At 30.0% G+C, this 17134-nt stretch overlaps 1 protein-coding gene across 2 annotated transcripts; it reads left to right on the top strand.

Moving 5' to 3' along the window:
* Positions 1-13508: 13508 nt before the first annotated feature.
* On the top strand, positions 13509-16852 carry LOC149543499 (uncharacterized). Of its 2 annotated transcripts, none has more exons than XM_089798302.1 (3): positions 13509-13943; positions 14210-14273; positions 14689-16852. In XM_089798302.1, exons 2-3 carry the CDS (start codon positions 14226-14228, stop codon positions 16456-16458), a joined length of 1818 nt encoding a protein of 605 aa, XP_089654428.1. In that variant the 5' UTR covers positions 13509-13943; positions 14210-14225; the 3' UTR covers positions 16459-16852. The 2 variants fall into 2 exon arrangements, with proteins under 2 accessions (XP_089654428.1, XP_089654429.1); XM_089798303.1 differs by having other exon boundaries at positions 13851-13907.
* Positions 16853-17134: the final 282 nt, after the last annotated feature.

The raw sequence follows: 17134 nt of genomic DNA, 5'->3' as shown, positions 1-17134 counted from the left end.
ATATGAGTTTGAAGTTATATATATAATTTTAGAAATGAGGAAAATATTAATTGTTTATATTTATTTTATAAAATATGAAACTAATATTTAAAGAATTAAATTAATTCTTCATTTAATTTGTTTGAGGTATAATGTGTAAAATTATTAATAAATAATTTTAATACAATACTTATAAATTTAATGTAATAAATATAATACTATAAAATATTTAAACAAAGGTATTATTATTTATACATTTTATATAACTTAACTCTTCCTTTGAATATATTTATTTTAAAATTTTGTAATTGTTTATCTCTATTTCTTTGTAAAATTTAATATGATTGGAATAGATGAAAAATAGTTACCACTTCTACTTTTTTCTTTTTGACACTTCAAATTAATACATTTCATCTTTTCATAGTATTGAGTTCATGAATCTTATGTAATATCAATTAAATTAAAAGCATTAGGCTAAGAGTTTTCTATTTAACCTACTCAAACTAAAAGATGTAGAAAGATTTTTTTTTAAAAGACTCTATCCAAACATTTGAATACATTGTCGACAAATAACATTTTATAAATGCTTGCCTTCATGTATTAACAATATGCATTTCTTTATTCGTTGTCAATTACTTACTTGCTATATGCTGGTTAGCATCCTAATAATTTATTCCCTTCTACTCACAACTACTTCCAATAGGCAGAGACTCTTGCTCGAACAGAGCTCTTGTTTGTTTTATGTTTTATATTTTTATTTATTTTCAAGTCTCATGTACTATTTTGGTCAAGTTAGTTTATGGTTTCAGTAATGTAGATTTTTATTTTAAAAAAATTAAAATGTTAACTAACTTGACCATAGTTTATGTTTTCTGTTTTATGTCAAGTTAGTTTATGTAGTATAGATTTTTATTAATGTTTTTTTAAAATGTTAACTAAGTTATATATAATATTATATATTATTTTACGAATATATTCAATATGGTATTTTATAATATTTAATATATAAAATAGTTTAAATGTAGATAATTTAATTTATATAATTGAAATTTTGTATTTGTAAAATATTATATTATTAGATAATAAATATATAGATATTAATATTATATAATGTATGTCTTATATTTAATAATAATTATTTAAAATGTATGTTATTTAATTATTTTAGCATATATTAATGAAAATGAATACGTACTAGTTTTATATAATTCAATATAACTATAATACACAATATTAATTAGAAAATAATTTTTTAAATAATTTAATTAAAAATAATTATTTTCCTTATGAAATATTAATATCATTTTTACTACCATGTGTCACTTGTAGACACATTGTAATCATATATATTAATTGAATTTTTTATTTATTAATTAATTTTTTCTATTTTCTAATTAAGTTTCCAATTTGGTTTTATGAAATTAAGTTTTCATTTTTTCTATTAACCTTTTATAAGTGTTCATAAGAAATACCGAGTTTTCAATTTTTAAGATATTAAAAAAACTATAATATTATTTTGATAATTTACTATTATCCTCTTATAAAATAACAACATATATAATTTGACAACTATAAAATCTTTTCATCATTTTGAATATGTTTATTTGCACATATACTTTACTTAAATCTATATCAATTGTTAGGGAATAAATCACTTTATAATTGATTTTGAAATTTACATACAATAAATTTTAATTATCTATTATTATTTTTAATTAAAAATAAATATTTAATATTTAATTAATGTTAATAGTCCAACTTTTTTACTAAAACATTATGTAAAATTTTAAATTTATGTTATGACAGATATGATATTTTTCATGAAATTATTTGATGAACTTTATGTTTTACAAGTTCATTTAAAGTTTTTGATTTAGGATTTAATAAGTGTACAACTTATTTCTTAATAACCATTGCATTTTTAATAAGTATTGTATTTTAATAAATTAATAATAGATATCAAAATTTATTTTAAATATGTTAATATGTATTCTTACTAAAAATAACTTAAAATAAATATTACTTTTTACTTTATAACTAATTAGAAAAATATTTTATTTTAATATATTTTTAAAATTTTACTAATATAAACGTTTTACTTGTTATATTATTTTTTAATGTTTCAAATTGTTTGTATTATAGTATAATTTGATTATTTTTAATATTTTAATAATTTAATTAGATAATAAGATTTTAAATTAATTTAGTTTAAAATAAAAGTCTTCATACGTCTAATTAAAAAATTATTTTATTACGATATATATTTTAAATTTTTACTAATATAAAAGTTTTATTTTTTACTAAATTATTAAAAATCTTATTATCTTATCTAATTAAATTATTAAAAATAATTAAATTATACTATAATATATATTATAGGAAGTTTGAATAAAGAAAAAATTTGAAACATAAAGAGAAATTTCAAAACATTAAAACACAACGCTTATAAAAATTTAAAACACAACACTTATAAAAATTTGCTCTCAATGCCATTTGAATCAAACATATTAATTTCTTTTAAGAAAATGTGCTTGTCGAATCAAACATATTAAATTTTTTTAAAAAGATGTGGCCTAACAGCCGTGCATGGGCATGAATGCATGGGTATGGGGGATTTTCGCATCCATCCATCCAGAATGATAGGGTTAGATAGATGATGCCATAAGCCTGAGTAAAAAGACATTGGGGAGACATTCTTGCTGCTTTGTTTGATGAATAAATCTAGGAGATAGGAAACTATGATAAAAAGTTATTTTTCATCATGCATCCCTACTAAAGAGTGAGGTCAGAACTCGTGTACCCTAATTTGTGGTCCTCAGTTAAGAAAGGGAGAATTTAACTTGTCTTTGCAAGTTGGAAATGTGCTCACAACTTTTTCATTTTGATGGACATTTCTCTTTTGTAGTCTCTATTGATAATTTTGTCTTTTATTGGAAAAAAATGTATGCCACATAAGAAGAATAGTAGTTCTTTGATAAATATAGTAATCACAAGTACAAATGATGGAGAAATAATGACCTAGAGAAATCATAGGCCATACAAGCCAGGAGTATAAATGCATTTAATTACAAACAACCTTATTAAAAATCTAGAGAAGAGGCTAAAGCACATCATTTCTCTGATTTCTTGTTAGCTCATTTACTTGATGTTGGATTTGATATGTTGTCTAGACATTCTTTCTGGAATTCGCATGCAGATGAGTGAAAATAGATGTAAGACAATAAAATATGTGAGAGTAAAGTTTTAAAATTGTAAATTCCCAATTATCATAGAAGTTATCAAAGACTATTTAACAACGAACTCCCCATATGTGCAATGGAAGAGTCTATCAAAAACCTTCAACAATGACATTAATTTGAAGCCCAAATCCTAGTAAAGCCTCCTTCCAATTAAGATTGTCATAAAAGATAACAGACAGAAAATGGAAAATTGAGCTCCATAATTTCTTTAGAAAAGAGAAATCCTAAAAGATGTGTTGATGTCTTCAAAATTTTGGTAGAAAGGGAAATTTATGGATTGAATCGTTATGCATTTCAATTTGCTACAAATTGGCAACTTGTAATGTAATATATTCCAAGCCATTAACTGAGCTATTGTATTAATCCTTTACTTTCAGATATTGGCTAAAACTTTTACCCAAAAATTTACACTAAATTTTACTTCCATTTTCTGTCCTTGTGGGAAGAATAAGAAGTAGCCATAAAAAAAAATTTTAAAAAATAAAAAGACCACAAAGGAAATGATACAAACCATAGCAAATCTTTGAAGAAGTTGCATTAAATCTAAGTACAAAGCTTCATAGAAAATTCCAAAGGCGCTAAAGAGTTCACAAAAAAAGGAAAATGTTTGTACTTATTGTTAATGTTAAATTTGGATCTAATGACATTCCATTGTAGCCAATAGAAAATATTAAAATTCCAAAGATCTCCTACCTTGTTAATGCCTTTTTTGGACAACGAATAGGATAACTTACGAAAACTCAAGGCCAAAGGTTGATTGTGGTACAAATATACTTGTTCCATCAACTAGAAGATGTGGAAAAGCTAAAACCATGTTGGAGAGAAGCTAAAATTTTATATGGCACGAAGCAAGCACCTCAACAATGGAATCTTAAAATTGATAGTTTTATGCATGAGCATGGATACACCAGGTGTCATTTTAATCATTGTGTTTATTTTAAGAGATTAGATAATGAAAACTACATAATTTAATGTTTATATGTTGATGATATGCTTGTAGTTGGGTCTAACATGGATCGCATTAAGGGGTTAAGACAATAGTTGGCACATCCATTTTCTATTAAGGATTTGGGGGAAGAAAAATAAATCCTTGGTATAAGAATTTGCAGAGATAGGAAGAATAGAAAATTGATATTATCTAAGGCTGATTAAATATTAAGGAGATGTTGCAATGTTTCATCTCTATGGAGAATGCCAAAGATGTCAGCACATCTTTTCTTGGTCATTTGAAATTGACTGAGGAGATATGTCCAAACACACAAGAAGAGAAGGATAAGATGTCCAAGATACTTTATGCTTTAGCTGTAGGGAGCTTAATGTATGCCATGGTTTGTACTAGGGCAGATATTACACATTTTTTGGGAGCTTTTGCAGGTATACAAGTCATCCTAGGATTGAGCATTACAATGTAGTCAAATGGATTCTTAGATGTTTGAGAGGAATCTCTAGTAAATATTTATATTTGTGGGGCTCTACTACTGATTCACAAGGCTATGTTGACTCAGATTTGGCAGGAGATCTTGATACCAAGTGGTACTATAGGATATGTATTTATTGTTGGTGTGATAACAGTGAGTTGGATTTCTCAATTGCAACAAGTTAATTTTCTTTATCTTGAGAATAATTCTTCTCTACATTCAAAGACAAAGCACATAAAATTGTGGTGCCATTTCATTCGGTTTGTTTTGGATGATGGATAGTTAAAGCAAAAGAAGATACATACTAAGGATAATCTGGTAAATATTTTTACAAAGGTAGTGACAAGGAAGAAGTTGAACTTCTCTTCATCTTCAGTTGGTCTTCTAGATTGAATAGAATAAAAGAATAGAAGAGTTTGGGTAGTTTTACATTCTAGTGGGAGCTATAGGTTTAAAGAAGAGCTATGATCAGTCTCTAAGTGGGAGGTTATTATTGTGGATTATGATTAATCTCTAAGTGGAAGATTGTTGTGATGTACAGCCTAATCAGACTTGGAGGTTAATTTTTCTCCACTTTATTCGGTGTAGTTTCCCTATAAATTTTACTATGGAAGTTTGAGAGTTGCACCCCCGAGATGGGGTCAAGGGGAAGTGCCCCTTGAGTCCTAGGGAAGAGCTCTAGGTGCACTCCCTATCATAGTACAAGGTGCAATTAAGAGGCAACACCCTTGCCAAGGTTTTCAATGATGGTGCCCCCAAAAGCTCAAATGACTTTATTATTGTACTATGCATCAACTATTATTTTTCTATTGGATCACTTATTCTAGTCCTAGTTTTGTAAGCAACAAAAAGATTGTATAAAATTGCGTAGGGTTAGGGATTTCAAAGTGTATGATGAGATCATAGCTTCTTGTGGCAGTATTGAGCTATAAGAGATTGCACATTGTAATCAGTTTGAAATCATTGGATAATAAGAATATTGGACTTGTTGTTTGGTGGAGATATCCCTTAAGGATTGGGTGTGTTAGAATTAACCACGGATAGAAATAAAAAATACATGCAAATATAAATAATTGATATCAGAAACTAATAAATTGCACAGAAGATAAAACAAGACACCAAGATTTAACGTGGTTCACCCGCCTTGGGCTATGTTCACCAAACAACAAGTCCAATATTATTACAATCTAGTGATTACAACTTGATTACAATTAATAATCCCTTATAGCTCAATACCACTACAAGAGGCAATTTTCACATCACACGTTATGAAATCCCTAACCCTAAGCCTTTTTATACAAGATTTTTTTTGCTTTAGGGTTATAATTATTTACAACATTTCAGCCCAAAATTCACAAACCTGAAATAATTATGAAGTATTTACAGTACTTCCCTGATCAATCACTACAAACTAACAGGGTGAACCACATTAAATCTTTGTGTTTTCTGTTCTCTTCTATATGATTTATTATATTTTGATATTGGTTAAATTTGCATGTAATTTTTATTTTTGTCTCTTTAATCCTAACATAGAATGCACAATATACATCCTATATGTACACTATTTTGTTACTTGTACAGATATTTCTTTGACATTATTCATCATTGATTCTAGGGATTTGACAAGGGATGAATGACTATCATACCCAGAGGTCGTCAACATGTTCACTACCTAAGAGATTTGGGATGCATTTTGTGATAGTCGATCTTTAAGAGATCATCATGTATGGGTTATATAGGTTCTACTAGAGGAGTATTATTTTGTTGAGGGTCAAAATTTTGAGGGTCCTATTATTGCTTAGGGACTTTTTGTTGTTTGTTTCATTAGGAGGAAGTATTTTAAGGATCTACCATGAAGATAATTAAAAACAAAAATCAATAGAAAAAACCTTTCTATTGCAATTTAATTTCAAACAAAAATTTAAAAATGCAATACTTGTATATGTGTGAAATGATGTGATAAGGTAAAGATTTGCAAGAAACCTTTAAAAATTACTATGATGGTCAAAATAGTGGAACCTTGACCGAAATCTATCAATTTGTTGCTCCTTTTGTTGTTATCATTCCATGGCCAAGGGTTTCTAATGTCTTCTTGGTTGCAATAGTAATTTAGATTATGCTTTATGAAAATTGGTTAAGGTTTTAAAAGTTAAGCTTAGTATTTACCAAGTCATACCTTGATTGGGTTAATTTAAATTTGAAAAAATTGATCATCTTATTAGTTATTTGGACTTTCCTCCCCAAGGTTAGCCATTTTTTTGCACACCATTTTTCTGCATACACCCCTAAACTTAATCTAATATATGAATCCCTTTAGGGCTTAGGGATTTTGAGAAGGATGTTTGTTCACATTCACCCATACTTCTTACATAATTAACAAAAATGTCCTCACATTTTCACAATCTATAGGTTGTTTCCATTAACCAAACCTAGAGTTTTCATTAACAAAACAAGGTAGTAATGAGTTAATGACTATGTTAATGATATTCCATCAAACACGAGTCTAGGATTTTGTTTCATGAATCTATCAATTGTAGAAGATTACCAAAGGAATTATATATTCTCTTGGAAAATCTTAAATCCCACAATCTAAGTAAGGGCACAAACCCAAGATCTGTGGAAGGTTTCAACCCAAGTTTCCACTTATAAAGAGATTGAAAAATCTGGGAAGTTTTTTTCCATAGTTCAAAGGACCTTTGTAAGAACCTTGATAAGGTCATCATTATTATACGAAAATTAAATAGGAACAATCCAATACTCAGGACACTTATTTTAATATTTCCCTGTAGTTTTCAATGAGCATCAACCTATTTCCTAACCTAGTCAATATCAGGTCATCATTATTATATGAAAATTAAATAGGAACAATCCAATACTCAAGACACTTATTTTAATATTTCCCTTTAGTTTTCAATGAACATCAACCTATTTCCTAACCTAGTCCATATCAAGTGTTTGGATCATCCACCTAAGGTCTAGTCACCTCACATGAGGATTCTAGGGCCTATAATGAATTTGCATGATCCATATGAGTGGATGTATCACCCAATAGTTTATCCATCAATATAATTGGTCCTTCCTTTGAGAAAAAGGATTCCAAATCATATAATGAAGATATAAAAGACATTTCATTAGATCTCTAATGAGGATCAAAAGAAACTATCCTATTATCCCCGATTAAGAATATACAAATACATAGCAGCAAATAGAAAATGCAAAATGGTAAACCCAAGAAGAGTAGTTTTTGCATCCCAATTTTTGATAGACAACATAATATTAAATAGAATATGCACTTTTATTTAATGTATTTAATATTATATATGTCTTTCAAGTCATCACTTAAAGTGAATATTTTATATTAAAAAGATAATTCAAAAAAAAAAAAATTAATGACTTTTCCCAACATAAATCAATAGAAAGAAAGATAAATGACATTTTCTAAATTATTAAAATTTTAAATAGTAATTATGGGCTTATAATTATTTCTCAATATTTTTTAGCCGATAGGCTATTTGTGGAAACTTTGTTCCTAGAAATTAAATTTTTGACAGAAAATTTGCAAGAGTTTGGCCAAAAAATTGAAAATCCTTCCCGTTAATTATTTACCAGTCAGTTTTTATCTCCCTTCACTTTTAACTCTTGTTTTGATAATTATTAGTTGTTATCTCCACTTTTAACTATTGTTTTTTTTTTTCTATTTATTAGTTGTGATCTCCACATTAGCTCATGTTGTGATCGATTTAGTTGACTTTTGATTTTTAAAATTGATTTAGATTTTAGTTATTTTAATTAATTTTTTTATATTAGTTTAAATTTTTCTTTAAATATTATTTTTTAGTTTCTATAATTTATTTAGTCAATAGAATATTTATTAGACATATTACTTTTTTCTATTTTTCTTATAAATTTTTCATAATAGAATTTTTGATGGGTTTTTTAAATGGTTTTTTTTTCATATTTGATAAATTTAATTTAAATAAATAATATTTATTAATCTATTTAAAATATTTTAGTAAATATTATGTTATTTAAATTAAAAATTATTAATAATCTAATTTGTTCACATATGATTATAATTTAAATATCCACTTTTAACTATTGTTTTTCTTTTCTTATTTATTTAAAAAATAATTACTTGTGATCTCCACATTAGATTATGTTGTGATCTCTATTTATTAAACTTTTTATTTTTTAAATTGATTTAGTTTTTAGTTTTTAAATTACTTTAAATTATTATTTTTATATTAGTTTTTTTTTGTTTAAATATTATTTTTTTCAGTTTCTATAATTTATTTAGTCAATAGAATATTTGTTAGAGATGTTGCTATTTTTCTTTTTCTTTTGGTATTTCTCTTATTAATTTTTCGTAATAAATTTTTTTATGGATTTTTTTTTAAATGATTTTTTTTCATATTTGATAAATTGAATTTAATTGTAAAATATTGAAATTATTGAACACATTTCTCAAGCGATATTCAAATTTCTTAAATATTGTAAATTTTATATTATGTTTTAATCTTCAACTTTTTATTTTTTGTATTTTCATTTTTAAAAAACTTATATTTACATTATTTAATGTTCATTCTACATTTTTCTCTTAAATCTCATCTCCTATCAGCGCACTCATTGCATGTACAAAAGCATGCAACTGCTAGTTATTAATTATATGGAGTTATTGTTTGAGCTAATTAAAAAAGTTGAATACATTAGTATTCTTACCATGGGAGTAACTAATTATATCGCATAGGTGATGATTTCTCTAAAAAAAATTCTTACAAATTAATTAGGTGTAACGGTTTAGCGTTCTATTTTATAAGATAATGGATTAAAGTTTACATTTTGTTGCCACTATCATGAAGAAAGTCATCAAAATGTAATATTCATTTATTTAAGATTTGATCATTGTCACCATAACAATCCAAGTTTTAAAATGCAAAATTAGATAATTAGATGGAGTGAAATTAAATGATTATTAAGATATCATTGTATCAATATAAATGAAATTATTAGAAAAAATAAGTAAATAATAATATTATATGATCTACAAGATTAAGCAAAATAATGATAAATTTAAAAAATATATCAAATCATACTTCAAATTTCTATCTCATTATTTCTTTATGTCAAATAATTTCTTAAATTATATGTTATTCTATATTTTTTTAATAATATAAAATAAAATTATTAATAAACAATTAAATTTTTATTTTATTTTTATATAGACTCTAAAGCATCCTCACCTCTTTTATACTAATGTATTATTATAACATGATTATCCTTTAAAATTTGACAAATTAATGAATAAGATATATATACATGACCTCAATTTTATCCTAAGATGTGCCCTTGTAATATCATTATTTATCTTCAAATAACTGTGCTGGTATTGGCCATATACTTTTGTGCGACAAAATTTAACTGAAACTTTACATCGTGTCGATCTGTTGATGTTAACGATGATATGATATGATATGATAGATTTTAATGAAATGTCCACTTAACAAATTAAAACAATTTACAACGTTTTTTTGTCTAAATTTTATGTTACTTTTAACGCAATAAAATGTGAAGAATCGCCTGCTTTCTTCCTTAATAATTTTCCACACGATGCACTCAGTTATAATGGGCCCATCTCTTATGAGCACATTAGGGAATGATGAAAATTTTGTAGAGCCTTTAGTTTTAATCTCTCCATTTTAATCTCCATATCAATAAATAAATAAATATTGATGACAACGCGCTCGTTTCCTTTTTATGGGATTTTATCTCTAACCATATTATTCACATTAACAAATTGTCTTTTCAAGTTGATTAAGACCGTCATGATCTTATTGTCAGATTTTTTTATATTTGAAAATAGGAGGTCCATCAATAGTTGAGCTAACTGATCCACTTTTTAGTTGTTTCATTGTACATCAAAGCAATTCATTAAACATAAACAAAGAAAAGCTGAGGTCAAGATTTTATAGTGAAAAAACTGAAATATTCTTTTATTTTCAATATATTTTCTTAGATGAATATTTTGAGTGCACTAATTCAAATTTTTTATGTCATTGTCCCATTTTCAAATTTATATTTTACGGATTATTCTAAAAGTAAATGTATAGTAAATTAATATATATTAAATATTTAATATATATTATTTGATCATTCTAAAAGTGAAGTAGAATATGATTGCAGCAAATTTTAAATTTGACTCATCTAATTATTACATGAACTTTTATGAAGAAGGTATGGTCATTTTAAAAAATCTCAATTTTAAAAAAAAAAAAATCTTAAAAAAATCTTTATCAATATTATGAATTTTAAATATTTTATTAATAATATATAAAAAATATAAGAAATATTTTGTTTCAAATTAAATAATACATATTTTTTAATTTTTATTGTTTTATTTGTCAAAGGTAATATACTATTGCATTTAGTTTTTCCTATCATCAATTAGTTTCCACCAATTAGAGCTCACTATTTTTTTATCAATTGAATATTTATAAAGTTTAGTTATTTATCTATGAATATTATAGAAACTATTTCTCTTAAATTTGATTGGTTCATTTCCTTTGGTATTATAGGACCCCTTTTCTGAGAGACTTCTTCCATCTAGGTGAGATTTTTGGGTAAAGTTTTATTTGCTATTAACAATTATTTAATGTATTGAATATAGTTGATGAATACAAAATATATAAGATCAATAAGATTAAAATTAATCTTTTAAAATATAAAAATATAAAAACAGTAATTAAAATCAATACACATTTTCTAAAAATTTGGTAGAATTTTTTTCAATTTTTGCTATTTCTTATTCATATATAATTTTTTAATTTTATTTTATTTTAATTTTCTCACCGACTTCTTCCATTCTTTTTTCTATTTTTCAAATTTGCATGTACTTTATGTTCACCCTTACTTCCTACCCATTTTAAAATTATATATATAATATCATAATTTCTTTTATAATTAAAATTTTAATTTAATTTTAAAAGAAATAATTTATTCTAGTATTAGTATTAGTTAAAATTATATTAATTCTATCCAATGTATTTATTTGTTCTAGTCCTATGTATGTTTTATATACGTGTATGAGAGAATCTCATTTTTTTATTTTTTTTATATATCAATTGTATTTTTAATAATAAAATAAGTAAATTATACAAAATTCATATTTACTAGATACATTTTTTTAATCTATTAAAAAATAAAATTCAAATTTGACAGAAATAATAACATTTCTAATCAATTAAAATATGTACATACATACACATGAATGACTTATTTTATAAATGCAATGATAAATAAAGTTAGAAACTTGTTAAAGGAATCACCAAAAAAATATTATGTGAGTGTGGGTCTAGATTTTATCATTCAAATCTTCTTGTTGGTAAGTTAACATCAACCTAATTCTAGCCCTTTAAGCCTATCTAAAACTTACAACACTTAATTTTTCATTAATGAACAATAGTAATATTATTCATCATTCATTCATACAATTGTTTCATTAATTTACTTCATTTCATATTTGAACATATAATCATAATGCATATTAAACATAATCAAAAGAAATGAAAATAAGATAATCATACACCATACTAATCAAATGTTTTTTAATATAATATATCAAAGATGTGCACTTGATTAATTAATAAAATTTTAAACATATTAATCAATTTTTTAAAAATAAAATATCAAAGGATTAATTAATAAAAGTTAAAATAAGAAAACTATAACTTTTCCTAAGATTCGTTGGAGTGGGAATTAGGAATTGTCTTTACTTATATGCCACTATTTTGGACACTTGTCTTGCTACCAAATATCCCTATTGAAGTTCAAATTCCCTTCCATCTCACCCAATTTACAACATTGAGCATTAACTTAGAAAACTTTGCATTGATAGGGAAACTTGTTGCATTTCTATAGTAATGCGTAATTTAGCCACCATCAAATATCAATAATATATTTATTATTATTATTATTTTGGTTTTAATTTCAGCATTAAACAAAAATTAAATTCCAATCATGTCATAACCGAATTTGATAAACTTTCATTTAATTTACTTTCTAACTATTTTGTATGATGATACTAACATTAAAGTAAAATTTGTATTATTTTAATCAATCTCTTTCTAATTATTAAACTTAAATGACAAGTCCATGCCACTAGTGACACTTGTTTTCATGATATAGAATTTAGTTTGAGATTTTAATTTTTGACAAAACTGTTTAATTTATTATTTTAATTTTAATCTCTAATTACTATTAAAAATTATAACGTAGGCCAGTATGTGACACTTGTTTATTAATAAAAATAATCTACAATCTATAATGATAATTATGAAAAAGTAAAATACTTATAATTTATACAAGATTGCATTTCAATCAACTCTCAACATCAAAATCCGACTCTTTCCCACTAACAGGACCATAATCTTTATCCTGGAGAAACAAACAACATCAATTAAACCGTCTTACCAAGGCGGGACACATCAATTTTCTTCATTATCTACACGAGAAATCATTTTGCTTTAATAAATCCTTACATGTGTATATGATTGCTTTAATATATTTAGTATTGTTCAATCAAAGATCAGCTTTTATAGATTTAGAGGTGAATCGATAGATGGATGGATTTATTTTTATTCGGAAAAAACAAAGTGAAAGAGTTATCATCTTTTTACAGTAAGAAGAATAGAAACGTATTCTATTAATCTAAGATTGCTGTAATTAAAACCATTCTATTAATGAAAACTGTAAAAAGCAAGTGAGAAATGAGCATGGCGACCCCATTCTCCTGTTCATGAGCCCCTCCTGCTCTGGATCAGAAGACAGATGCTCTCCCTTTTGTCAATTGCAGTCAGCGTGCACGCAAAGTTACGGCACAAAATTTGGATTGTAGGCATCAAAATGCGCCTGACAAAAATGGCTTCAATCTCCGTGAACGAGGGGGCGAAACTCGCTCCAAACAGTTTGGAATGAATCTACACCATCCGCCAGAAAGGGGATCAGCGCTAAATTAGGGGCTTTGTGTATTCTAGTGCGTGTACAGAGACTGCTGCTGGACAGCCTGGATTTGGGGAAGTGGAGCCCACGGGAGGTCGCATGCGAAAACCATGGGCCGAGAAATAGGATAAGATGAAAACCTTGATATAATGGCTCGAAAGAAGTCTGTCTATCCATGGCCTGCCAGAGTGAAGTAGGAAGTAGGTAGTGCATGACTATCCTACTGCACTCTCATAATTTCGGTGCAATCCAGAAGCACGGATCGGAATTTATTGGGGTCAAAGTTTCTGCCTTCTTTTTTTCCGTTATTTAGGTATCCATCCATTTTGCACGTCAGTTTCCTCTCATTGATTTCTTTGCAAGCGTTGTTGGGAATTGTCTGTTACGTCCTTTGACTAGTAGCTTGAATTCGTGTCATTAAAATCAAGAATTAGTTAGTTTTAGCTTCTCTGTTTCTGGCATGTATAGGTTGCCGTCTACAATTACAGCTACGGTGTAACGGACTTGGGCTTTCCAGTATTAGTTGTATATAGTCTTAGAAAGGGTAAGGTTTCCTCTAACTGTGTCTTTTATCAGCAGATTCACAGTTTAGGAGATGGAATGCCGCGTGATCCTCCTGGGTTTGCTTGTATGCGCATTCGGGGTAAGTTCCTGATTCATTCAATGAGTTGATTTGAATAATGTATGAGGGATTAAGCGATCGTAAGTCTTATTTTCAAGTTTGCTCCGGTTTTGGATATTTTATTAAATATGCTCATCTAAGTACTTATTGTTTTCTGAATCTTGTCTTTACAAAAAATTGTTCGTGGCTTTGTAAAGAAAGTATGCGCGTCATGGGTTGTGTATGGCCATTCTTTCGCCTCAGTTTGATTAACTAGTGCGATTCAATTTGAGTCATTTTTCCGCTGCATAAAATGCAAATCTTTTCGTCTCATTCGTTCTTGAAGATCGACTATCATTCTGAGTGAAGGCCTTTCTCTTGCCTAAAGTAGATGAAGTCTGATTCAATTTGAATCATTACACAAAACGCAAATGTTTTATCCCTTCGTAAAATGCAGATAATGACGAGCGAAGGCGGTGGAGCTGGGCCGTTTGCGGCGAAGGCATCTCTGGTGCGTTACTGGCGTCGCACATTGCCGAAAGCGAGGCTTCCACCATTCTTGCTGGAGAAAGCCTCTCCTCTCAACGCCACTTCCGTCGCTCTCTTCTCCGGCTACATAACAAACCACACGCTCTCCGACCACATCGCCTCCTTCTGCAGAGCCGCAGATCTCCTCTGCACGCGGCGCACAACATCGCTCCTCTCAGATCAGAAAGCGGCCTCGGGCCCGTCGGATTTCGAGAGCTACAGCGACAACAAAGGCTTCAAAAAGTACAAGGTCGACGACAGCAGTTTCAGTAACTACTCCGACAACTCCAACGTAGTGAAGGACGCCTTCAAAGGCTACGGCCCGGACTCCACCGGCATTCACGATTTCCAAAACTACGCCCCGGGCTCCAACGTAGTCGACGAGGGCTTTGCAAACTACGGAGTGGGATCGAGCGCGATCAGCCAATTCACGCTGTACAGCTTCCAGACCAACGTCCCACGCGACCACTTCACCAACTACGGCACCGACAGCAGCGCCGCGCTCCAGCAATTCACCAGCTACGCCGACAATTCCAATGTCATCAAGAACGACTTCGCAGCCTACGGCAAAGACGCCAACGGGATCCTCTCCCAGTTCACCAGCTACGCCAACAATTCCAATGTCATCACCAACGATTTCAAAGGCTACGACCAGAACGGAAACGGTCCTCTCGATCAGTTCACCTCCTACGCCGACAACGGCAACGCCCTCAGAAACGACTTCCAGAACTACGCCACCGGAGCAAACGGGGCCCTCCAGCAGTTCACCACGTACGTCGAAGGGGGCAACAGCCCGCAGAATGTCTTCACAACTTATGGAAAGGACGGCAACAGCAACGGGCCTATTTTCACCAACTACGGTAAAAACACCAGCGCTTCCAATGAGTTTTCCAGCTACGGTCAAGGCTCCAATGCCGCGTCCGCGAGTTTCACTACGTACGCCAAGAATACAACATTCAAAACTTACGCCAATACCGACGTGACATTCTCCGACTACACCAACACCACCGGGAAGACTTCTAATGGCGTGGAGGCCGGGAAGTTCTTCAGGGAGAATATGCTGGTGCAGGGCAAAACTCTGCCCATGCCCGACATCAAGGACTACATGCCCAAAAGATCCTTCCTTCCCGCTTCTCTGGCGTCCAAGCTGCCGTTTTCTACGCAGACTCTGCCGCAGCTGATGAACACGTTTCACATTCCGGACAACTCCACAATGTCTGAGATCATGGCGCGGACGCTTGGGGATTGCGAGAGGGCGGCGGTGAAGGACGAGATAAAGAAATGCGTGACGTCGGTTGAAGGCATGGCGGAGTTCGCAGTATCGGTGCTCGGCTCAAACGTGGAGATTCTCACTACGCAAAGCACGGCGGGGTCGAGGGGCCAAGTTTATGTCGGCGCCGTCACCGGCAAAGACGGTGGCAACATCACGAGGTCGGTATCGTGCCATCAGAGTTTGTTTCCGTTTCTGGTATATTACTGCCACGCTGTGCCCAAGGTTAAGGTATACCAGGCTGAGCTGCTGTCAATGGAGGCGGAAAAGAAGAAGATAAATGAGGGGGTGGCCATCTGCCATCTTGACACCACGCAGTGGAGTGCGGGACACGCGGCATTCAGAGCGTTGGGACACGAGCCGGGGAAGATTGAAGTCTGTCATTGGATCTTCGAGAACGATCTCATCTGGGTGCCGGTTTCTGCTTAACTTGCTCTGTGTTTGTTGTGTGCGGGGCTGAGTAAAAAGACTACGGAGCGCCATTTTTGGCGCTTTATTTGATAAATAAATGTATTAGAGGTGAGGAGGAGATGAGGAGTGTGTGATGAAGGCATCTTGTCCTTTGTTTGTTCGATTGTAAAGTCGTGTGCGTCCCAAATAAAGGTAGTAGGGTATGAGCTCGTGCGTCCCCAATTTGTGGGCCTCGAGAAAAAGGAGGATTTACTTTGACTGTGAGATCGCTAATGTCGAGCATTTCTCTATTGTAGCTGTCATCCACCGACAATTAAAAAAGATACCAACTTAAAAGGTGACCCAAAGCCCCTAAAGTTAATGATTCTCAGGTTGGTGGGAGGAAAGGTCAAATGAAATTCTGAATTTGCAAGATTCTAGTCTATTTTATTTTGGGCCCTTTGTTTCCTATGCACTGGCTAAATAGCTGAATATTTACCTTCGTTAACTCCGTCAGTTCGGCAATGACTAAATCATAAACTAAACCGTAATGTGTTTATGCTTGTAGATGTCTAACATACCATCTCAACAATATATGACATCTGACGATATGTGACATGTGCAGAGACGTCCTATTGAAAGTGTAATATTCTAAATTTTCTACACAGTATAAAGCGATAAAACCAAATATTACATGTTATTAAAACAAAATTCA

This window comes from Cupressus sempervirens, chromosome 8 (genome assembly GCF_028749045.1).
Source record: "Cupressus sempervirens isolate cs-2001-9-10 chromosome 8, ASM2874904v1, whole genome shotgun sequence".
In the NCBI taxonomy this organism is placed as follows: domain Eukaryota; kingdom Viridiplantae; phylum Streptophyta; class Pinopsida; order Cupressales; family Cupressaceae; genus Cupressus; species Cupressus sempervirens.
The sequence above is the reverse complement of the archived record's forward strand: the minus strand, read 5'-3'. Positions and strand labels throughout refer to the sequence as shown.